At 41.6% G+C, this 23,740-nt stretch overlaps 3 protein-coding genes across 5 annotated transcripts in view; 1 reads left to right on the top strand and 2 right to left on the bottom strand.

The window, feature by feature from the left end:
- Positions 1–673: 673 nt before the first annotated feature.
- Positions 674–1,529, bottom strand: LOC113464364 (uncharacterized; the record flags this gene model as incomplete). The annotated part of the gene is made up of 1 exon (XM_026813637.1): positions 674–1,529. A coding segment is annotated over one exon (507 nt), but the record flags the coding sequence as incomplete, so codon positions are not given.
- A 2,724-nt stretch (positions 1,530–4,253) lies between these two features.
- LOC108625138 (putative RNA methyltransferase bin3) lies at positions 4,254–9,870 on the top strand. The gene is made up of 4 exons (XM_018024902.2): positions 4,254–4,388; positions 4,918–6,238; positions 6,326–6,544; positions 6,629–9,870. Exons 2-4 carry the CDS (start codon positions 4,928–4,930, stop codon positions 7,496–7,498), a joined length of 2,400 nt encoding a protein of 799 aa, XP_017880391.1. The 5' UTR covers positions 4,254–4,388; positions 4,918–4,927; the 3' UTR covers positions 7,499–9,870.
- Positions 9,871–10,010: 140 nt separating this feature from the next.
- DCX-EMAP (Doublecortin-domain-containing echinoderm-microtubule-associated protein) overlaps positions 10,011–23,740 on the bottom strand; it is a 21,281-nt gene continuing 7,551 nt past the window's right edge. For 2 of the 3 annotated variants that reach the window (XM_026813627.1, XM_026813626.1), the window contains 13 exons: positions 16,272–16,505; positions 16,023–16,139; positions 14,938–15,169; positions 14,554–14,849; positions 14,044–14,208; positions 13,872–13,967; positions 13,661–13,798; positions 13,335–13,595; positions 13,015–13,272; positions 12,712–12,874; positions 12,468–12,650; positions 12,290–12,385; positions 10,011–12,195 (listed from right to left, as the gene is read on the bottom strand). In XM_026813627.1, the coding sequence (XP_026669428.1) occupies positions 11,927–12,195; positions 12,290–12,385; positions 12,468–12,650; positions 12,712–12,874; positions 13,015–13,272; positions 13,335–13,595; positions 13,661–13,798; positions 13,872–13,967; positions 14,044–14,208; positions 14,554–14,849; positions 14,938–15,169; positions 16,023–16,139; positions 16,272–16,505 (2,508 nt within the window). In that variant the 3' untranslated portion in view covers positions 10,011–11,926. Of the gene's footprint in view, positions 12,196–12,289; positions 12,386–12,467; positions 12,651–12,711; positions 12,875–13,014; positions 13,273–13,334; positions 13,596–13,660; positions 13,799–13,871; positions 13,968–14,043; positions 14,209–14,553; positions 14,850–14,937; positions 15,170–16,022; positions 16,140–16,271; positions 16,506–16,767; positions 17,456–23,740 lie in introns of those variants that run through there. The other variant, XM_026813628.1, reaches the window with a different exon arrangement.

Raw genomic sequence — 23,740 nt, forward strand, 5'->3', positions numbered from 1 at the left:
TCGATAAAAATAATGAATACGTAATGCATTATGTACGTAAATTTCGTTTATTTATTACACATGCATAGCTTCATGTTTCGTTCGTATACGCTGCTGCCCTACTACGAGTATGTCATTTACTCAATACTAAATATACTCGATCGGTACATACACCGTTGATAGCTAAATTTAATCGATTTCTGTACCAAACAAGACGATGTACACTTGTGCACAGTACATAAATATAACCTATAAGTAGTTGAAAGATTTACGAATATAATTTAGAAGTTATACTTTCGTTTCATACGAATTGACTGGACAGGAAGTGGCAAAGATCGTGAGGACGACCTTGCAAATATAATATTTAAAAACGAAGTTTGCAATAATTTGTAAGTTGTAAATGTACAGATAACGTCGGTGAACAATAAATTATACCATAATAATATGAAATTAGTCGATATAAATTGTTTTTTATTATATGCTCTGGTTTTACATATTACTACTTTATATTAAAAATAAAAAAGTATTTCTTTATTAGATCTGAACAAGGTATTTCAAAAGCAAAGCTTTCTATTACTATCTCTATATTGTCATTATATGAATTGTTATTAGAGTAAATCACAAGATTCCGCTGACTTATCTGTGAAGTCACAGAAAGCCAGAAGTATTTCAGAAATAAGTTTGCAAATCAGGATTCATTTCATAATACCAAATGTTTGGTACATTGTATTTCATTTTTTATTTTTTCTGCTTCAACTCTCAACCAAGAAACTAACATTCTTTCTGTATTGTAACCACGTGAGTGTTTCTTACAAATTTTCTCACACTGAAACAATACTTCCTCATTTAGATCAAGTATGTACTGAAGAATAGTAGTGTACCATTATAATGAGATGGAGTGTTTAAGTATTTAAGTTTGCATAAATTTTACTCATTATAAATGTGTCACTTTATAAAATAAGAGTTATATTATACAATCCTTATTATAATCTCTTAATGGTAACATACTTATGATTAATTAAATCAACAGCTAACGTACACTGTTATACGCGGTAATGTGTCAATTTCTCTTTAACATCAGTATTTCTAATCTTGGTTGGATGCAGTTTTTTATCATTATTTATACACCTAAGTACGGAAGATGTTCGCACGACATTATGGTCGCCTGACACGACCATGTTTTCTTTCTCGTCGTGACGTTTTTTAGTCTTATTTAATTTAGGGTGAAGCTGACATGTTTGCTTTTGCGAGAACTGGGACTTGTTTGGCTCGGGTGCATGTTGTATGAAAGATAACGCGTTTAATTGATCTGAATGGATTTGTATGCGGCTGTCCATACTGTCTGCCACTTCTTCAACAGTGTACTGTAACTTTTTCGGCCTCAAATCTCCTCTCTTTGGAAGCTTTTTTAATTTTATCGGCGCTTTGGGTGACGGTAGAATTGGCGTTTCCACCGGCGGAGTGTGATACGAGCTTTCGGAAAACCGTCTTTCATCAAAAAGTACTTTTCTAGACGAGCTACAGCTAGACTGTTTATAAATCAACGTCACTTACATGTTCCTTAACGATTAACGACAGATTGTTCAGAAAACTATAACTATCGCGTTGTTACCTGTGAGAATAAATTCCTCGACGAAGACACTGAATCTATTCGCCCGAAATCCCAGTTATTCATTGACGACAACGGAGTTCGATTATTTAAATCTGATTGCTCGAACAGGAATTTTCTTGACTGCATTTCGTTTCGAGTTTACTGAGTCTGTTTCAATAATACTTTACGTAGAAAAAAAATGAACAAAATCGTCTTCGACAGGAAAAATAACGGTACGGAAAATGTTTGTTAAATACGACAACAACGCAATTTATCAGAAAAAAATCGCGTTCGCGGGATGTAACTAAAAATTCCGAGTGCACGAGAAAACCCGGCGCGTTTGTATCGGGGTCCGCAAATCGTTTTCCAGAATATTTTTGTTGCAACGCAACGGGAACCAATCAGAGCCGGGCTCTCTAACAAACGAGGCACGCATAAAATGTGTCAATTAAAAATACGTTGGAAATTCTATCCCTCTAACCGACATCGAACGATTTCTATTCATTCGATTGTATATAAATTGATTTCACTACATGTGAAATTGATCACGATGATTATTTCAAGTATGTCTTAACTTCTTAAATCCTACAATTAATGAGATTTTAATTAATCGACAGGGACAGCAACTAATGGGTATGCTAATTACAACGCTCGCAATTCAAAAGCATGATATCACGTTTGAATACAGGTGCATACATTTTATGCACGTAAGAAAGTATATAACTGTCAACGAGCGGCGTATATTTAAAATATTACCGCATTACACACACGCATCATATTTTATACAAGTTTTTACTAACCACTCATTGATTTGTCCGTTCGATCTCATAAAGTACGATCATCAAACCACATTCTCCATATGATTTTCAATGCAATGTAGGTTAGGTTTAATCACCGAGGATGTCCTACGAAAGAGTGGTATGGTAGCGCCCGTGTTATCGTTGGGACGCCGAATAGGGCCTAAGGGGGCTTAACGTACGATGGGTAACCCACTGGGGTAACCACTCTTCTCGATTCAGCACTGAGGAAGTCGGTAAACGGCTATAATGGCGTAACGACGAGTTTAACGCGATAGGTAACAGACAAATATAGGACGCCAAAATTATCGACGTTATACCGGCTTCGAGAAGTACAATAATTGCTGCTGAAAAGTACAATAAGTACCGTTTTGTAAATATATTAGACTCTTATTGTCTTCTTTTTTCTATTGTACATTATTTAAAATTGTATATCTGTGGAAAAAATAAATGCATCAAAATGTAATAAAAATTGATCTGAAAGTTGTTATATTTGTGAAATAATGTATTAGATATATTTAATAAATAAAATATATGATCTACAATAATGATAAAGTTTAATTGCGTTGTTAAAATTCTTAGTAAAGAGCAGGAAAGTAATTTATTTACTCATCTATCATATAACATCAATTCTGATTGCACTAATCTCATTAATTTATTTCCTTATATTTTTCGTGTGTAATATTTTTATCAGTCAAGTCTGTGAAACTACTTCGACTTACGTTGCGTTTAAAGTCATATTAATCGAGAAGCGCTCAAGAACCCCTGATAAAAATGACTAATTCTGATTTTGAAATTGCCTTAATTGTGCATCTATTTATACGCGGTGCGACGGCTCGGCGCTGATCCATTTGTAACATACACATGCTTGCCGGACACAAGTAATTTCGAGTACATATTTCAAGGATACGACTTCAAATTTCCTTAAAACTCGAAGAGCACTTCTCATGTTCTACTGCTAGATGACAATAAATTGTTTTTCTCGTTGTCATCCCGATAGCGTGACGGATCGAGAATGAGGCAAGATTCGTAGTAAATAATTAAGAAATTAATTTAATTATTCATCATAAAGCATTAATTATTGCGCAGCCTTTTCCCTTCAGGAAACGCATCGCGGTCGAGATATCTTTCAGTTAGGCGAACCAGCAAGTCGGGACGTTTCATCATCACCAAATGTTTCAAGTCAAAAACGGTAGAATAATAAAATAGTAAAATAGATAGTTGAAAAAAATAAAGAGAAGGTACAAAAAGGAGAAGTAAGGACAAAGATAAAGAGGAGAAAGTACGCACATATTGTCACGAGAGCCCGTCACTAGCGTAGTCACGCACTCCCGTGATGGGACACGCACATCTCGTCACAGGAGTGCGCGATTATGCTAACACGGGCGCTATCACTGTTTCATAGTACCTCCTCGGTGCTATCTGTTTCTTACTTCGATTTCCACATATTCTAGAGGACGTCAAAAATTGCCGACTTTTTCCTGTGATACCAAGTTCCATAAGGCTGTCACTTTGTACTAGTACCTCCCTAGCGGTTTTACTAATCGGATTTTAATAGCTATTTTGAACATACTTGCAAATCGATATTGATCGCTTAAATCATTCGTATCAGAATTCGAGGTGTAAGAGTAATATACGTACCTCTGAGTATACGTACGCGAAGCCTACACAGATGTATGACAATCGAAAAACCTCGCGTTTAGTGTGCTTTTTCAAAGAATTCTCGCAATTTTTTAATTCTTTCATGACCGCACAGTGTTCAAAACGTCGGCTTCGTCGAACTGAATTCTGTCTCGTTGCCGAAACTTGCCGAAGCTGCCTTCGGCTCGGTCGGGTAGCCACATAGAAAATGGAGTTTGAGCAAAGCAAACGAAGCAGCTATTCGCCATCGTTGATGGGCGCACAACGACAGTTCAGGACTGGGTGTACCGAATATTCCGCGAAATACGTAGTTTTTTGTGCTTAATGCGACCGAAAAGTACGTCGACGTGAAATTGGATCCGCGAGTCGAACGTTTGACGGTAAGTTTGGCTGTGTAGCGTGACGTTTGGATCAAGAAATACCGAAAGAAAATCGTGAGCATTGGCGAGCCATCCGTTTACAGAACGCATAAACCTTAGTGTGCGCATGCGTGATCGCGGGAATGATAAATTTACGCAGCGATCCGAGTACGTGATCGTAAAGAGTTCGCGGGACAAATAATTGCTTGAGCGTGTTAGATAAATGCAGCCTGTAAAACTAGAAACCAGATAGTGACAAAGGTTTAGTTGAACAAATTCTACGATCACTTTTCGCTGTATAATACATAAAACGTTCTTACTTTCACATTGTACACGTTTTCTTTCGGTATTATCAGTTAAAATCTCAGAATTTTACATAAAACTTATCTGTAAACGCATTATATAATATTTAAATATCACCTCGAATTTTTATTCTTTCTGAGAATTTCTATTTGCTGAATATGTATGAAATGATAAATTATGCTTAGGTAATAAATACACAAAGCATATTCTTTACGTACGTTAATGATTTGCTCTATTTGTTTCGTAGATTTCACAAGATGTCGTCTGCACAAGTTGATCGGCCCACCAAAGTGGGTCACATCGCCAAGAAAGAGAACGATAAGTCAAGAAAGGCATTCAACCCTTCTCACAAGAAGCACAAGCACGAAGAGAGTCGTCATTTTAAATTCGGCAGAAAACGTTTGCAGAGTTTTACCAGCAATAATAAATTCTTCCCACCATATAAACGTAGAAAGAAAGAGGGGGCAATTATTCCACCGACTAAATTTCTGCTCGGTGGCAATATATGTGATCCATTGAATCTAAACAGCATGCAGGACGAAGAGATCAACAGAGCTATGAACGCTGTCACACCTAAGTCTAGCCCCTTGCCAACACCTAAGCACAAAAAAGAAGTTATCGAAGTTATAATACCACCAAATATCTGTGATCCATTGAACTTAAGCAATTGTAATGACAATGACAATGACGAATACGAGAAGCAGCTTATATCGCCAACGAAGAAAGGTTCGAAACGGCGGAATAGAAAAAAGAAGCGAGCGTCTTCCGGTTCCGGGAATGACGCCAGCGATCCCATTGATACCAAAACTAAAGAGTGCGATGGTAGCGATATCGCAGAACCCGTCGAACAAAATACGGAGGATAAAACTGAGAACATCGAAATGGAACAACAGCAAGCACCAATGAATTCACCGCCAGTAAACTCGTCGAATCAGCTTAAGGAGCCAAAGTCCGAGAGCCCGCAAAAAGACAAAAATAAATTGCGTTTAAAGGGTTTGGAGGAGCCTAAAGACAAGAGGCTGAGGAAGATGGATGTAAAAGACAAGATTGTCAGTCCTGTAATCCCACAACCAGGAGCGTGGAAGCCTAGACCGCAGCATCGGCCGAGTCAGGATAAGAAAAAGAAACAATCCATGCCTAATTTCCGAGAGAAAGACGCGCGTTACCAATACGGGAACTACAACAGGTATTACGGGTACCGGAACTCTCATCATGAAATGGACATGAGACTGACAGTATTTGCACAACGTAAACACCTGTTCATTGGGAAAGACGTGCTAGACATTGGTTGCAACATCGGCCACATTACCCTTTCCGTTGCGAGGGATTTCTGTGCCCGCAGTGTAACCGGTATAGACATTGATAGAACACTCATCAATATAGCTCGAAAAAATATCAAACACTATGTAAATTGTGCACAGTCCCCTGCTGGTAACGAGGGCAGTGACCACCAGGATGTAAACTTCTTCCCAATGTCTATGCCAATCAATTATGGCCCAGTTGATATTCCAGGTTTCACGAAACATAAAAGTGACAGAGGCTTTCCGTACAATGTCACGTTCGTACAGGTATCGTATCGAAATTCACACGTTACTATTATTTTATACACATTTAAATAATTATATTCCGAAGAATTTAAACATGTTTATTTTTAGGGTAATTACGTGCTCGAGGATGATTCTTTGCTCTGTACGGAGCAACCGCAATTCGATTTGATTCTTTGTTTGTCGCTAACCAAATGGATACACTTGAATTTCGGAGACGCCGGTTTGAAACAAGCCTTCAAGCGCATGTATGCTCAATTACGTCCGGGCGGTGTGCTACTGTTAGAACCCCAAGGATGGAGTAGTTACACCAAGAAAAAAAATCTCACGGTAAGTGTGTGTCATTGAATGATCGCTACTAAACGTGCAAAACTTATTGTCTTTATTACACGTGATTTCGCTATCTTGTTTCAGGAGCGGATATATAAACATTATCGAAGTATCGAATTTCGACCACATAATTTCACGCAGTATCTCTTATCTTCCGAGGTCGGTTTCTCCAAGTGCGAAGTATTATCGATTCCCCCGCATCCGTCAAAGGGATTCCAACGGCCGATTCACTTGTACACGAAAGCTGGCCCGACGCCGAGCATTTCCGTGGAGAACGCGCTGAAGAAGGCAGAGCGACAGAACGAGGTGCAGAGGAAGTTAGACCAGAAGGAGTACGAGAAGAAACTATTCAAGAAAGAACAGGGGAAGGAAGGAAATTTTTCAGAGATCAGTCAACAGAGCTACGAGTCGTTGAGTCAGTACGATCAACTTGAAAATGTTTACGCGCCGAGTGCAACTCCGTGCTACGATACGACGTCTGGTTACCACAGCGACAATCAGCCACCGGATGCATCGAAGATGTGTTATTTGGACGTCAACATGGAGAACGATAAAATGGAACCGGAAAGTCAAGTGGAGTCGAATGCGAGCCTAATGGGTGCCTCTGACAACGCGCAAACTTCGGAGTCGTTCGCAGAGAGTCGAACAACGCGAAAACGAATTATGGAAATGAATAGTGACTGCACGATCGTCGCGAAAAGATCGAAAACACAGAGTGAAACGATCAAACTTGCCGAGAGGACGACGGAAGTTAATAAAGAAGAAACATCGGAGGTAAATAAGTCAGAAGAAGGCAGGACAGCTGACGATTCAAATACTCAATCGTTCGAAGACAATCGTTCAAATAATGCGGCAGGGGATGAAGAAGATGTGAAAGAATCGGAGACTACCTCCAGGAGGCCATGCGAAGAAGAACAAAGGCAATTCTGTGAACTAACTTCGGATAATACGTAAATAGGTACCCTCTCCGACTCCTACGTAGAACATATGAATGGTGCTACCACACAGACTGGTTGGTTATCCATTTACTTGGCCGATCTTCTCCTCTTTCACTCGTCCTTCTGCCCTCTCTTTCTTTTCTCGTGAACGCATCTAGAAAGTTTACAAATTGTTTATAAATCATAGATATAAGACAGGATTTATCTTACAAATTTCACAAACGACTTTGACGATAAATATTATTACACAACAAAAAAACAGAACAAAGAAAAACGACCACTGCACGTAGTTTTATTCGCACGATATTCATTTTTATTCGTCTTATCTTCTCCTCCTGTTCCAATTTTTTTTTTATCAATTTTTAACTTACTGCGAGTTACGCCGAGTAAACGGATAGTTCTTTATTTAGGATACCTGGTGAGAGTTTCAGTGTAACGTAATTTGTATCAGTGCGTCTAAAATCGATCTGGAGCACAAGCAGAGACTATACAAGACAACGTGTGATGCTCCATTGGAAAACGCGAAACTGGATTATTGATAATGATAATAAAAAGAAGATATGGAACCGAGCACCGTACACGAATAGAAATTGTATCGCTTTACGCGTAGTACGAGTGTGATAAGAGAGACAAGGAAGAACGCGTCTATATCTGGCTGTGCCTGAATGCATAGAACGTAAAAAGTGGGAAGACGGGCGAAACAAATTCTAAGTACGTGCCTAAAGAAAAAAAAATAAAACAAAAATCAAGCATTTTACATTCTGCTGTAGTATCTGAGCACGTTCCAGAAATACTGTATAGCGCGGTCAGTCGACCGAAGACTGACTCCTTTTGGCTTTACCGTGTCTTTCGATGATGAAAAAAAAATATGATAAACGATATAATAAATTGAAACGAATTCTCAGGCTGCGCTTCGGAAACGCGGAAATTATTGTGTGTTCGCTGCCGTTTTTGTATTTAACAGACTACAAATGTACGTGGCAGTTGACATCGATATTCCTCTCCGGAACTCATCCTAGATTATATCGAAGGAAGAAAGAGAAAACATAAGTGTTATTATTATCTTCTGTTTTAATTGCATCGATTGATCGGCAGAGACAGGGTCTGCAATTTTGGTTAATTCGATTTTTAAATCGCAGACTTCGTCTCTTCGCAACAAAGCAGAGTGTTTCTAAAACTCGTTGCCTGTTGATCCGTATCAGAGTAAAGAGAAATTGATCAGTATCTTAATTCTCACTTTATTTGATTGTGGAGATCGTGACTGAGGAAGAGGAGAGAATGCAGAAGCATATAATTCTACAAAGAGCGAATCGAGCGTGAACAACTCGGGAATGAAAGGGAGAGCGAATGCGAGAAAGCAAGAAGTTGATCGGGAACCTTAGACTGTAGACCTGTAAATTTATATTATTTTAGAGAACCTGAACGTATTGTTTCATATAGTTGTTATTTATTTATAAAACTGAGAATCTTCGAATTTGTTAATAGAGCGCGAGAGAGAGTGTGAGAGAGAGAGAGAGAGAGAGAAAGAAAGAAAGAAAGAATCTGGACGATCGGAGTTGCCGAAAGTATTATTATATCGTTGAAGACGTGCTCACTCGTTACACGTGGGACACGTGCACGTATATATATACATACAAAGACACACATAAAAAGATTTTTAAAGAAAATGGCATACATGCAATTGTACAAAAAAAGTTCCTCAGAACCGCAAAACGAAACAAAAGTAATTAATGAAAATAAGAAAAACAAATATGAAAGCTTCTGTAATACGTATACAGGCGGCTTTCCTTCTTGTATTATCTAGTCTGTATATACCATGGAGGAAGAATGGAATCACGCGACAGACACTTTTTATTTCGAAACGAAATTCATTCCCCGCGCGTTTTAAGAGACGTTCATGTTCGAACGTGTTCCATGCATTTGCTTTCAAATCATGAATCGTTGCGACTGCAGTCTTCTTATTTTTATTCTGATCAAAAAATCGTGGTTCGTGGGAAAGTTTTTATTCCAATGTTAACTGTGCCGATGCACAATAACAATTACGTTTCGCATTCTTGCATTTATTATTCCTATAGCTTCGTTCCTATTTCAATCTTTATCGAACCGTGAACAACATTGTTTTATGTGCGCGTGAGCATGTTTCGAACATGAACGCGGCCGATACGCATTCTTTCTGTCAGAAAGAAATAGTTATTTTAAAGGAAAAAAAGACAGTGCGAACGGCCGAGAATGATGCGAGGATAAACGAGCACAAATCGATTCCGGGCGCAGGACACTTTTCCATGTTATGTTTGAGAGGATAAAATGAAAAATGAACCACTTAGACGCTTACCAGGAACACTTATAGTGTAAGAGATGAAATTAATAATAAAGAACTGCTTTGAGTCACTGATCGTGTCTTCAGTTATTCCTAATTCTAGCAATGACGTAATCGTAGTTTTATCTAACGTGCAGAATTTATTGCGTATTAAGATAGCTTCTACAAGTTTACGTTTTTACGCTACAGTATTCGGAGGATCGTTTGTATCATTCTCGTTTTTTTTTTTTTTTTTATTTCGGAACGCATCGAAAACCAAAATTCAGTCCTGCCTGCGATTGCGTTACGTTTCTTTATGTACATACAAGTATTTTAAGATATCCCAAACATTGTTTACGTGTAGTTGAATTTCGATGCACAATTTTCATTGGTATAAAATATAAAATCGTCGCATGTAGCCGTAGAGTCCGAACAGTTGAAACGTCTGCAATTTCAGACAAAGGTCTGCCGCGATACGCACCTTGAAATAGCTTCTATCCACGCGACGCTCACCCGCAGAGAAAATACACTATTTTCAAGCACCCACAGGTCGCGAAAAAATTTCGAAATCGATGCGATGGCAGTGACGATCCCGAACGTAGCTTGTTAACATGTTTCTCGTGTTACCGTTTGCATCTACTACTAAATATATATATAATATATACTTCTTTTAATAATAACACAAACGAGTACGGAGATTGGCGAAATAGCGCGATTGAATTCGAGCCAAATTTTTATAGGCACATTTCTACTAACACATTCTATCACTCCCATTTGATCGTCAGCAGTTGTCAAAATTTGGCTTGGTTTCAACCGCCCTCGTGTCGTTAGTCTCCCTATTCATCTCTGATAATAACATATCACTTAAACTCTGTATACTCTTTTCTATGATTTTATCGATCTTGTATCTATTTAGAAATATGTGTGAACAAAGTGAAGGAGGATCGACGGAGTGGCGCGTTGTCCTGCAACAGCATTTTCTCGGAAACCTACGAGACGGCGGAGAGCTTGAAAAAAGGTCAGTGTTCGTGTTTTCGTATAATAATTATTCCTCGTCCCGGTTATTTCGTTTACATACAATACATCTATTTATCTCGTCGTTTAAAATCTACCAGGGGCGCCAGCGCCCCGAAAAATTTGCACGCTCGCGAACGTGTCAACACTTTATATCATTTATCCTACTGGGATACACATTGAACGTGTGCCTATACGCTTACGTATTGTTTCCATTACGGCATTAATAATGTATACTGCGTGATAACGTTATCGTTCGTCGAGTTTATCGTCAAAAAACGTGTACAAGAAGTCGACAATGACAAAACAATTGAGGGAAGGGAAGATAGATCCTTGAACGGGGCGTGAGAGATTCTGTTTAAATGTTGCGAGAGGTAAAAATTACTAGAAACGTTGCGTACGGATTGTTTCATGGGTAATCGACTGGTAAAATTCATCGGATGCTATGAGGGAGCGGTAGAGTTATTAAAAAGTTATTGCGTGCCCGAAGGTACAACTTCGAGGCTTATTGTTAGTGGGTCTTCTCATAGATCATATCTTCCTTTCACTAAAACAGTAGACAGTCCTCTCTGACGGTTATCAAATTACTCCTTCCGCGAGTTTCAACGAGGATAGAATCGAACACGAAAATACGTGATTCGAGTCGGGAACATGTAATCGGATTACAATACTCGAAGTAAATTAAAGTAAAGTGAACAGCCGACAATTACTCGAGAGTTCGCTTTGCTTCGGGTTTTGTATCTTCGTCTTGATCGTTACTGGTCGCTGAAACTGTGTTTGAAGTTTGATACCTTCCACAAGATTCACCTAAGTGTCGAGCAGAGCATCGACGTTCTTAAGAATATATTTCGGACAGCGAAACGACGAGAGTCGGCTCGTCATTAAGCGAAAAGTATGCACGTTTAAACGGCGTCGGGTGGGAGTGTTTGTAAAAATTGTTAACGATAAGTATCGATCCAATCGATACGAATCGCTGGCGCGTCGTTATTGAACCATACCCAGTGCAATAAGATAAATCGTTCGTCGCGCGCTCGCTGATGGGTATTAAAAAAGTCTTATGACGAATCATCGCGATCTTATGCAGACCTGATAGAAGACAGAGGCGAAATTGATGGCAAACGGTTGCTCATTTGCTTATTCGTCGACCAGTTCCCAAAGCATCAGCGCGGCGTCGGTTCCACCGACGGTGACGACATTTTGGTCGTTGTAGAGGAATCTGGCGCACGCTACCAACGAGCTGTACACCTTCTCCTCGACGTATTCGGCTTTCGCACTGGTACACGGATACCGGAAGAGCCTTAGGTAACCTTCGGCATCTCCGCTGACCAACATGTCGTGGGCTGCTGATCTACTTGACGTAGTCAGGACAGTCGTCAGCGGATAATAACGATTATTCCACATACCTGTGAACAGTAAAAATGAATTCTCAATCATTAGATTGCAGATATGAGGACAGACTTCTTATTGATGATGATTATATTAGTTTATTGTAATTACCGGATACCATGTAGCCAACCATGCAGTTGTGGGTGTACCATTTTACGTCCTTCATCACTAACGGACTTTTCTCCGACGACAACGCTTTCACGTCCCCTATAACAATTATTGTATGTTATGTGTTGTATCTTACACCACGCTTGAAAAGCGATTGTTGAGAGAAGTAAAAAGAAATTACAGAATACGAGATCGTAATCCTGGGTGACCGTTTGAAGGAATCTGCTGTCGGAACTCCAATCGAGCTGCACCAACGGCTGCGTCCCGCGGATCTTATTGCTCTTCTTGTACGAGAATCCGTCTCTAGATACTCTGAAGAGATACACGCTACCATTCTGAGAGCCCATCGCCACTATTTCTCCCGCTGTAAAAATGGTACAGTTAATATTAACTGTAAAATTTGTATTCGGGAAAGTGCGAATTACTAGGATTGTAGCCGATGCATGATAGAGGTGAGCCGCAGACTCGAAGAGTCGCCACAGCCGCTCCCGTATCCGCAGCGAGAACCAGGAGGTGGCCTTCCGAGGAACCAGCGGCGAGGGCTACTCCAAACGGGTGAAAAGCTATGCAGATGCACTCGAAGCCAACCTGAAATCACATCGTAGTTGAACATCAAACTTTGAACATGCAGTATTCATTCCTTCGATAATAGTAGGCAAATGAAAATTATCTCGCTTATTGTCTCTATATTTATCGAAGGAATACTATGAAGTTAGAATCAGAACTACCTGCGTGGTCCACAGAAGCTTGTGTCTTCTCCAGAGCGCGATATTCTTATCGTGGCCAGCTGTAGCGAACACCTCGTCGTCAGGATGGACCGCGAGACCCCATAATTGCCTCCCATGACCGAACACCACCTGATTAAATCTTCTCTGAAGAGATCCCTCCAAGATATTATTCCTGGTGGTTCCTACATAAATGTTCCCGTCGTTCCGACCTGGTCTCTGAGGATAGATGCTACGAACTCCACCCACCGCTTCTGGCAACTGGATAACATTGCGACATATCATTGAAGGATGCATCGGTTTCAGGCAGAATAATGACATACTTTCGTGTCAGTGATACGTTTGTAATTCTGAAGGGAATCCCACGCGGCGATCTTGCGGTCTTTCTCGCCACCGGAGAGCAACGTTCCCTCTGATAGCATAACCAGCGAGCTTATGCCTTTATTGTGCGCTTCGAATTCCATTCGTACGAAGTACGCGCCGTCCGCGTCGACGGAGTAGACGGTGATGAAACCGTCGCTGTCCGCGGTAACGACGTCTCCGTCCTGTTCGAACTGTATGCTGGTCACATGCGTACGGGACGGCTTGAACGTTAAAACGAATTTGTTTACGCGCATGTTTTTTTAACTACGAACAAAATTACGCTTACAGGTTTAATGATATCCGTCCTCTCGAAGAAACCGTCCTTTCGTCGATTCCAAAACGTCAGGTGTCCTCGGCCGTGCGTAATTAACAAATTATCGTCGAGAGGGTGGAAAGCCGCGCCGGTCAAATCTTCCTGCATGGTCTGAGAAAATCGTGCGTTATGATGTATGATTATGAAGTTGTCGCGTGAGCGAAGGAGGTGGAGGAGAACTTACCGCCACTTTGCCGAGTAAATGGCCCCATTGCCACTGCCATACCGAGAGTATCGCTTCTCTGCCGGCGTCAACCGCCAACACGTAACTGCCCCCGTTCTACGCAAAAACACATTTCATTTTCTACTAATTCTAATAACTATCATTCATATTATTATGTGACATCGTATTTTACCAATTGCGAAAACGCTAACGCGGAGACGCCCATCTGGAACTCGGTCATTCCGAATACGTATAAGGTGAGCAAAGTCTCTGTCGACCAGATGCGCACATGCGGTTGTGCTTTTCTATGTCTACCGGCTTTTTGCCCAGAAGCCACGAGCTCCCTACTCGGATGAACCTGCATTTCAAACAGAATCACTCATACTCTCTTTCATTCTCCATTTCGATATTCTTTGTCTACTAATTTTTGTTGAAGCTTTAAATTGAATAAATCGGTTTTTATATTTAGTTTCTCATAGTCGGTAGCATTAAAGTTTCCGTTCTGCTTCCGGTACAGACTGAAGTAAACTGAGACTGAGCACATGTAAGATAGCATTCATTGTGATTCATAATTAATACTAATTTAATTTCGATTAATTTACTTTCACTAATTAGAACAGTAAATAAAGTTTCCTTTAATATGTAACAAAAGGCTCTATTTAATACCAATAATTTTAGGTGAAAGAAAATGATCGAGGATTACCTCCATACACGTGATATCTTCTGTGTGGCCCACGTAGTGCCGTTGTGCATTTTCCTCTCTGTCGAAGAGAACAGCCACGGCAGCGACGTAATACAAAAGTTCGCCGCTCGGCAATACCCACAGATTTCTACGGGTATCGGTGCCCCGATACCCGTAAACCCATTCAAGTTGCAATTTCTTATCCGGCGGCGAATTGTCCACCGGTGGCAAATGAGAGGGCGGATAAAAAGACCTCCTCAATCCTCTGATAGTCACCCTCGCCGGCTCGTCTCGCAGCACCTCGACCACGCTGTAATCTATTTAAAAATAAAGCATAGGGCAACGTTATTTACAATTAGGTGAGAGGCGCTCGTACATGGATAAACGAAGAGCGATATGGAGAACCGTTTACTCGGACGACGTCTGAATCGGGAGCGTACAGAGCTCGCGGTCTGCTTTTGCTGCGTGCGCGTCTCTGACGGCCGATATCCTCCACCACGGTCGGTGGTCCCCGCGATCTGGACCTCCTCGCAGGAGACGCGGTCACGGTCCCAGCCATGCCGATGCCAGATCCTGTGCCCAGGTAAAACGTATCCACGTCCGCGAATTCGTTCCTCAGCTGGGAGAAACTTCTCACCTATCGACAAATTTCAACGATGCAGAAATATAAAAACTGACAATAAAGAGAATTCTGCTTGGTTTTTTGTTATCTTGTCGAAAAGAATTAGAAGCGTTAGAGGGGTGTGGCAACGAAATGAATGAACGCGAGAGACATTTAGCCCTCGGGTCAGGATCGTATCGCGAACGTCATCGTACACGTATACACACGATGATGCATAAGGTAGTGTAATGCTCGGTAAGGAAAATTGGTCAATTTGAAATTCATATACGGTCGTGACCTGAAAAGATGGATCTCTGACCTTTTTCCCGCGGTCCTCCGATCCACTCAAGCCGGGCCATGTAATCGGCTAACGTATCATAAGGTTGAAACTTTGAATCGTCGAGATGACACGCAACGTTAATAATAATAATAATAATAATAATAATAATGTCGTTTATCTTTTATCTTCTCGTATCAACGAACAACTACTTAAGCTGACTTAGCTCGAGGTCTTTCGCGTTCTCGGCCGACCTATATTTTTTTATTTTCAAGGTATTTCTTCGTTTAAGTACGCGTACGATGGAATAAACATGATTTAGGATAATTCGTATGGGAGAGTTAACCGCCGACCCGATTCCGTTTACAACGGAGAAGTCGACCCCGATATCGTCACGCTTCGTTTCGGCGCCCCCACCGCCCCATGCATATTTATGGACAAACATTATTCAAGCAGATTTTATAAGTGCGATGCCGAGCCAATCTCTCAGATTTGCATAAATCGCTGATAAACTTTCGAGTCGCCCACGTTTCGGCTGTACACGAATCGATCACACACATCGTACGATCGCATAGATTCTTTTACATTTTTACTCGTTACGCAATCGTTTACCTCTTGACCCGAAACTGTGAACATCCTCTTGGCCCCATTCATCTTTAGTACCTGTCCAAGGTCCTCCAGCACCTCCTCGAACGGTTGGGAAGTGCGAAGATTCAACAGAACTCGACACTGGAATTCAATTCGAGAACGCATATACCCCATAAAGTTCATTGACTGTTTTATATTGAAATAATGGGTGAGATAAAATTTGTATTCAGGCAAAAATGAACTTATATTTAATGACGCTTATCGTTTAATCACCTGCACTGTGTGATCGTGGTTGTTAACGATTCTAATGACGCGTCCTGAGGAAGGCTTTCCACCGCCAGGAGGTGGTGCTTCGTCGGTGATGGAAGCTTTCCTGCTGAGGCTCGCCACTGCCGGTGGTCTACTTTGCCATCCTCCGACACCACCTCCGACACCTGCTCCACCTCTGCTGCCTCCGCCGCTTGGACTCGTGTACCAGGTGTTGCTTTTCTTCCCGTAGCTGGCCGGCTATTATTTTACGTTGCAATAATTATTTTTATTCTAATTATCATCGTTCCACTCTAACAGTTAAAACATATAAGAAATATATTTCAAGTTTCCTTCGAATGATCTCTGTCGATCGAAAGCTACTAAATGGAGGATTTATAATTTTAGAAAAGCACTTCATCCTAACTCCTTCACCAATTAAAACATCATGTAATTCACGTTTGAACTGATACATGATAATAAACGTTATTTAGAAAATGATTGAATAGAAAGGTTCGGAGACCTGCAGCATGTCGGCCGGCAGCGATATAACTTCAAAGGAATCGCTCATCAACACGACGAAACTGTCGCAGCCCTCCCAGGATTTGGGGCTGCAGGACTCGAACTCGGAGTCGCTGTAGGAGTCCGCTTTCTCGCCGCCGGCACCAAAGTCCGGCTCCAGGTCCGAACGGGACGAGGAACTTGCCGACTCAATGGTGGACCTATATCACTGTATTTCCGCGCGGCGATATTCACTCGAATCGTTGTCGGAACGTTCTTCACCGAATCACGGATCCCGTATCCTTTCTTTATTCACATTTCTCTCGGTCACTATTTCGTACAACGATCACTTCAACATGCACGATTTATTTTTATGAAATATTCAAAATATCATCGCACCATTTATTAATTATCCTCGATCCGCCTTGTTCAAGGCACGAATTGTGGATCTCGGTTGGAAGACTGGGTGGGATGACTGTGGGAGAGACGACGCGGTTTGTAAAAAAAAGTAGGCAGCGGAAACGGTAGATCGCGGTTGTCGATACGACCTTGAAGCGGCGGCGCGTTCCGATCACGATAGGGTATCGATACCGCGATCAGTACCGAGTGTGAAATGTGGTGCTCGGAGCGAGAGAGGATCGCGAGAGGGCTGGGGCCACTAGGTGCAACCCCGGCTGTGCTCGATGGACAACTGGAGGCGGGGTGCTGTGCTGAGCCCATCGGGTTGGAGAACCAGCCCCCTGGCTGCAACATCCCCTACCCTCTCCCTCGTACGTTCGAGTGGGCCATCGTGTCTCAAGGCCAAACAGCCACCCCTGTATTCGAGGTGCACATCTCGCCGAAAGGAATTACAATTAAACTCGAACGATACATTTCTTTTTATCAATCCTTCTGTTATTATTTCGTTTTGCAGGGTTACGACCCGCAGTGGCCTCGATTTATTTGCATTATTCAAAAAGCATGTGAGGAGGCCACGTCGTTGCTTTTAATTTTCCCCTTAGGATTTTTATTTCTCGCTTAGCATAAAGGCTGCTTTACGACTGAGTTAAACGATACGCGATAGCTGTATCATTTTTGATTGTCATCTCACGTGTACACGTGCTTTAGCTAACTAGGTTTCATATAGTTATAACTTACGCTCGTATTCCGTGATCTCGTAACAATAGATGATAAATCGTGAAGGACAGGAGGGAACCTCGGTAAATGAAAGTTTGATAGACACCCGGTAACGAGGATTCGTTAGTAAATCAGGTTGAAAGTCCACGCCTCCGATGGATCGTAGGGACCCAAAATGAAAAAGGGGTTCCGGTTCCTACGCGAAGAGTGGCATCGCGTCGGGTCAATTACGGTGATTGGTTAAATAGGGTCAATATTCAAAGTGAACCGGAGAGAGGAAAAAACCGTTAACGAGGCTAATAGTCTAATAAACCGACTTATGAATTCGAGGCACGCACACTCCTGCCCGGCAATATGCCAGAGATTCGATGACCTTGTCATCGCTTGCTATACTTAACATCTAATTTATCGACGTCTATTACCGAAGTATTTTATATTTTTCTTTTCCAACAAATATTCATTTACTCGTCTCGCGAAGTCCGACAATACCTCCTGTCGACGCACGTCGGTTGACCATCGGATTTCGAGAAAAATGATTCATCGAGAGGTAGCTCGATCGACCAATAACTGGACTCGCGTTTATCGTCGTGCAGTTGCAATGCAATGCCAGCTTTGATGGGATTGGTATGATAATGGTAGCATAGATTAACACAGGGTGAAGGTCAAACGACCCTCTCATTCGCCAACCCTTCCGGTAGTGCACCCTCCGTGACGTAAGCTTAACCCTTGCCGAGGTCGTCGATGTTTTCCACCTCCTCCGACTCATTGCCTTTTTTTTTCTCTTTTTTTTAAATTACCTCTCAACAGTCCAAGTGCAAATTGCCGTTGCGAGATCTAATAAATACTTATGACAAGACGATCTAGGCAAGAAGGACTCTCCTAATGGTCTCGAAGCACGAGCTTTGGAGACAGTGAAAAAATATGCAATCTTTTACGTGGAATCTCGGTTGGCATCATTTCTATATTTCTATCAAATTGCATTTCTCTTCAATCGAGTATATCCTGACGCGTGTTTCTATTCAATAGAATCCGATTGCTTTCGGTACAACAAGTAGTATTTTCAGTTTCACTTTAGAAACATCTCTCACGTGCTGGTCTGTTAACGAGCTTCATGAATTCCGTCCAAGGCTGCCGGCCTCTTTACTGTAACAATGTGGAAGGCCTTTTGCCTCGTTTCACGTAAAGCCACTGTGACCACGTATCGAAATTTATTTTTCCTTTAACAATGCCAATAGAAATCCCTCACTACGTATGTGACTTGTACATCAATTCATAATTTATCGAATATTCGATACATGCTACAATGCAATCCCATTTGGTCAACCTCGAGGTAACGCTTAGAATGTCTTACACGACGTAAGTCTCACGGTAATCTACCATCTCTTTCATCGAAATAACCACGAAACAGCGTAAGCTCACGAAAGTTTCTATTAATAAATCACACACTAAAAATAATTCGCTCTGCGCCGCAGAGAGATCTAATCCACGTAATTACGAAGGTTTGTCGCGTTTGACGAAACGGAGGCTCACGTATACGTATTGCGTGCTCTCGTTCACTAACGCCGATCCCAGTCTATACTTTCCAAATCTGATGGATCACGTTCAGATATTCCTTGCCAAAAGGACTACCTTCGAATTTCGAATTTACTTGGAGATTCGAATCCCAGTTCTTTCCTCGGTGTAATAAAACGTTTAAATGAAACAATGAATCCTGGCATTGTGTAAGCTGATAAAACGGGATTATGTACAGGAATCAATAAGAAATTATTTAATGATTTTACTGGAAGATGCAGTCTATGATTTTGAATGGATATCATTAAACAAATGTATTCTTGTTTCTGACGAACTAACATATGTTTCTGTCTGAGAGTTTATAACGAAATCAATGACTAATGAATAATTTAAAATCATATTTCTTACTGACACGCGCTGTACATTAAACTGAAGGATCATCCATCCATCCTTCATGAAAGAAATGATAATTTGAAAAATATTAATTGAACTAACGATGCAGGATTTGGAAGTGAAAAGAGAAAAGAAACGCGTAATTCAGAAAGCGTTTTCGCATCGTGATTTACGAGGGCTGTCTACATAAATTATTAGATTCGCGAAACGGACCGCAACACAATTGCATACGAGGGGAGATGCATACGTCGACGCCGCCGCAAGGCCAAGGCCGCGGTGCAACAATCTTCCGGTATGCGAACCCGGTCGAATGGGCGCCGCAACGAAAGTACGCGTGGGTGCACCCTCCGGGTTCACCATGGGTGCTACAACCCTTAACCTTTCCACGCATTTATCCCCGGTCGTTTCCCTCTGTGTTACTTGGTTCACTCCCCTATCGACGCAGCAACCATCTTCACCAATTTTTTTATGCACAGTGAAATCTTCCATAAAAGTGGAACTGAATATCTCTCAACCCATTCGCGTTGTGCACGGGCTAAATCAATATGAAGTATCATACGAAACGCTGTTAAATATTGTACGAATTTTCATTACAATAATTATAGGCGACGATGCAATTTAAACTTCAATTACAAAGTATATTTTTTTATTTATTCATTTCATGGTTTTGGTTTTTCAGGATTGATCCCGGTCATGCATCATCGATTAGTGATGACCTCCAGTCTCAGCGAAAATGAAATCCGCCACTTTCTAGGCAGCACGCCGCGAGCCAGCTTGATAAGGAAGCCAGCCCTAAAGGTTATCAAACATATTTCAACCTTCACGTTTTTTTGCATTAATTTTCTCTCGTTCCGTTGCATTATTCATATTCGTGGAAACAAATATTTACGGGGAAAGCTTCATCCTGCAAGTCGAAACGCGCCAGGGTGAATATCCCACGTTAACATTTATCCTGATGATAAGAGACCAGAGACCATCGAAAGGTCGCCTCGGTGTACTTCAACCCTGAACCTTTCCCGGCCGAGTCACTGACCACGAATGATCATCCGCGCCATTCATTTAATCTCTGTAGCAGCGAGTAGAAACTCAACTTGCTAAACGGTGAATGAAATGTATATTTCGTCGCCGATAAAAGCACACGGTATTACCTCGTTAAACAGTATGCAAACGTTAACGAGCAGCGTGTATGGAAATATCGACTGAGATTTATTGAAATGGTATAGATAGATAAAAAAATATCAGGCCGGGGTTCGAATTTGTAGCGGCGGCAAAAGTGGAAAATATATTTTCAACAATTTCCGCAGCCGTGCGGTGCCGCGATAATTGGTCGGTGATAAGGGCCGGTGCACCGATAAGCCGTTCGCAAGGCGATCCTAGGGTTAATTCGGCTGGGACCGATTAACACGAAACCTTTTTTCTTTCTTTTTTCCTCCCTTATCAGCGATCTCGTGTGACATACATATATAGCCCTGATTTTTCGCGACGATCGCCTGCTATTTGTTTCGTGCAACGTTGAGCTAGCCACCCGCGTGCAATATAAAGATTGAAAGTAGAATAAAAGTTCGCGACTTCGATGCGGCGAGAGCGTTTTATTGAATCGTCTACCATAAAAAAGTTACTCCATGCATTTCCAAGAATATTTTCTTTTGAGATCCAAACAGTTTTAACGTCGTTCGCAGAATAAAGAAAGCAGCTGCACGATTTTAATATGCATTTCAAAAGCTATTACCACAATATATTCTCCGTTACAACGTGACTGCTTAACATAAAATGACTCGAGTAACAGTTCTTTCGCCGTGAAATATGAAAGGCGAGGATTGCATGAATCGTATTACTTTACTGTCACCCGGAATCTCATTAAACGTCACGACCGGGTAATGCATGCGAGAAGTTGGAAATCGTAATTGACATATATTAGCGTAGGTGCGTGACGAGCGAGCGTGCCGCGCGCACATGAGTGGGGGTCCGCGGGTATAACACGGGAGGTAGTTGTCCTGCGACAAGCGTGCCGCGCTAAGAGCTGGGTTAAAAGGCAACGAGTGGCGTACACCGAGCAGACGGGATGCCGCAGTGATTTACATATCGTCGATCGCGTTGTACACGTCATGTGACGGTCTTAGTACGTGTCGTGATACGCACCCCCGGGCAGCTACGGATCTCCCACCCGGTTCGAATCGACCCTTTACCGAAATTCATTTGTTTCGAATTCGTGGCTCATGCATATTCACGGCTAGCGACGATTAATGAACCGAGCCGCGGATTACAATGCGAACAGGAACACGAATCTGCGCGTTCCGCGATAACCGGATAGCTGGACGGGGATGGAATAAAGTAGGTAACGGAACGAGTTCCAATCGGCAGCCGCGTTTACACGCGCCCTTCCGTTTTACGTCGTTCAGTCGCGTGTCGATACCTCCACGGCAAGCAGGCCCGCGGGGCTCGCAATTAGAACTAACTTACGGCCGCACGACATTGTATTTATATTTGAAATTCGTCATATATTAGCATTCGTTATTCATACGATTAGCCTTAATTTTGTACAGCGTAGAAGCCGCTCGTGATAAATAGTTATCCCGTCCGCAGTTGAATTGTTTCTTTCTAATCGGCTCGCTTCGTACACGGGACGATCCGTCACGCACCGTTCCAAGGATCGTTCTTCATTTTCATATCAGAGCACTCGCCGCGATAACGAGTCCTCTTTTCTTTCTCGTCGCCCCGCTGGTACCCCGTTTTCGACGCCGTAGATTCATAACGGGTTATTGTGTATGTGTGTCTGTGTGTCTGCGTTCTCCGGAGCGTTCTTTAAAGAAATAATCGTCGACCATAGTTGAAATTCATGTCAGCCGCGTCACCGTGATTCGTCACGAACTCCGGACAGAAACTGTGCACGTTACACATTTGGCCTACATACATCACGGAATTACAGGGAATACTTCCTTAAAAAAAACCAATGAGTACTCGTGACAAAAATCGGATACCGGATTTTTTCTTTCCAACAAGTTTCACACGAACCGTTCGAGATTGGGTCTAAACGGTAGTGCGCCAAATTTCATCGCGCCACCACTTTCTTATCGTCCATGGTTTTTTTTTGGGACCGGCGAACATGTTGCATGAACCCGAAATTAATTGCGCGTTGCTCGGGAAAAATATGCGCGACGATAAACGAAACTCCTCATTGAGCTCGTAAATTTCCGCGATAGCCACTTGGTTCTTTTTTAGGCGCGTTTTTCGTATACGAAACGGGCGAGTGCATGCCTGACGGCAGTCCACTTTAATTGATATTATTACGTCGATCCTTAACCCGATATACCAACGGTTATCGAATAATTACATGATCGTTCGATCTGATTCAACTGTACCCGCATGTGCACATTGTGTTTCTCTGAATGCATTAGTTCGCTAATTCCAATGCGATCAGACGACACACGCTTATTCTATGGTATTGAAATCAGAAAACGGAAAGAGTAAACTGGCCTCGGCGGAGACCTCAATGCTCGACTAAATAGTATCATCCTTCCATGTCACTGTCGCGCGTTCGTGTCATTCCGGATACGCGCAATTGATCAATATTTGAAATCGAATTATAGAATTGTCAAACTAAGATATTTTATCAGTACAGCTTAGGACAATGATTCCTGGCCAGCTTCGGCTTGTGTTAATTTCCTTTAACGGTACAAGAGTAAAAAACAGTAATAAATCTGTCTTTTTCTTAATGCTCGATCTGACTTGCTTTTTTCTGCCAAATTTTCATTATCCCAAGCTGTACGAAAGAAATTCTATGAATTTTTCTTCTAATTTCGATATTTAATGAGCTAAGTATGATTATTTGGCATTTTATTGATATTGACAAAATCCGACCATTCCACCGTCGAAACGACGAACTTTTGGAAAAAAATTTCATTTTTCCTCAATAACTCCTAAACTCTTGGAGATACGAGAAAATTGCATAGGACCTTTCTTGTAGAGGATGACGA

The sequence above is a fragment of the Ceratina calcarata genome, unplaced genomic scaffold, assembly GCF_001652005.2.
Source record: "Ceratina calcarata isolate Rehan_Ccalc_2016 unplaced genomic scaffold, ASM165200v1 scaffold347.2, whole genome shotgun sequence".
Classification (NCBI taxonomy): Eukaryota; Metazoa; Arthropoda; class Insecta; order Hymenoptera; family Apidae; genus Ceratina; species Ceratina calcarata.

Bases quoted from the DNA above. Each gene is read 5' to 3' on its own strand.
- LOC108625138 (XM_018024902.2), top strand. From the start codon at position 4,928: ATGTCGTCTGCACAAGTTGATCGGCCCACCAAAGTGGGTCACATCGCC. The intron at 6,239-6,325 runs GTATCGTATCGA...GTTTATTTTTAG, and splicing joins ACAATGTCACGTTCGTACAG to GGTAATTACGTGCTCGAGGA. The intron at 6,545-6,628 runs GTAAGTGTGTGT...ATCTTGTTTCAG, and splicing joins CCAAGAAAAAAAATCTCACG to GAGCGGATATATAAACATTA.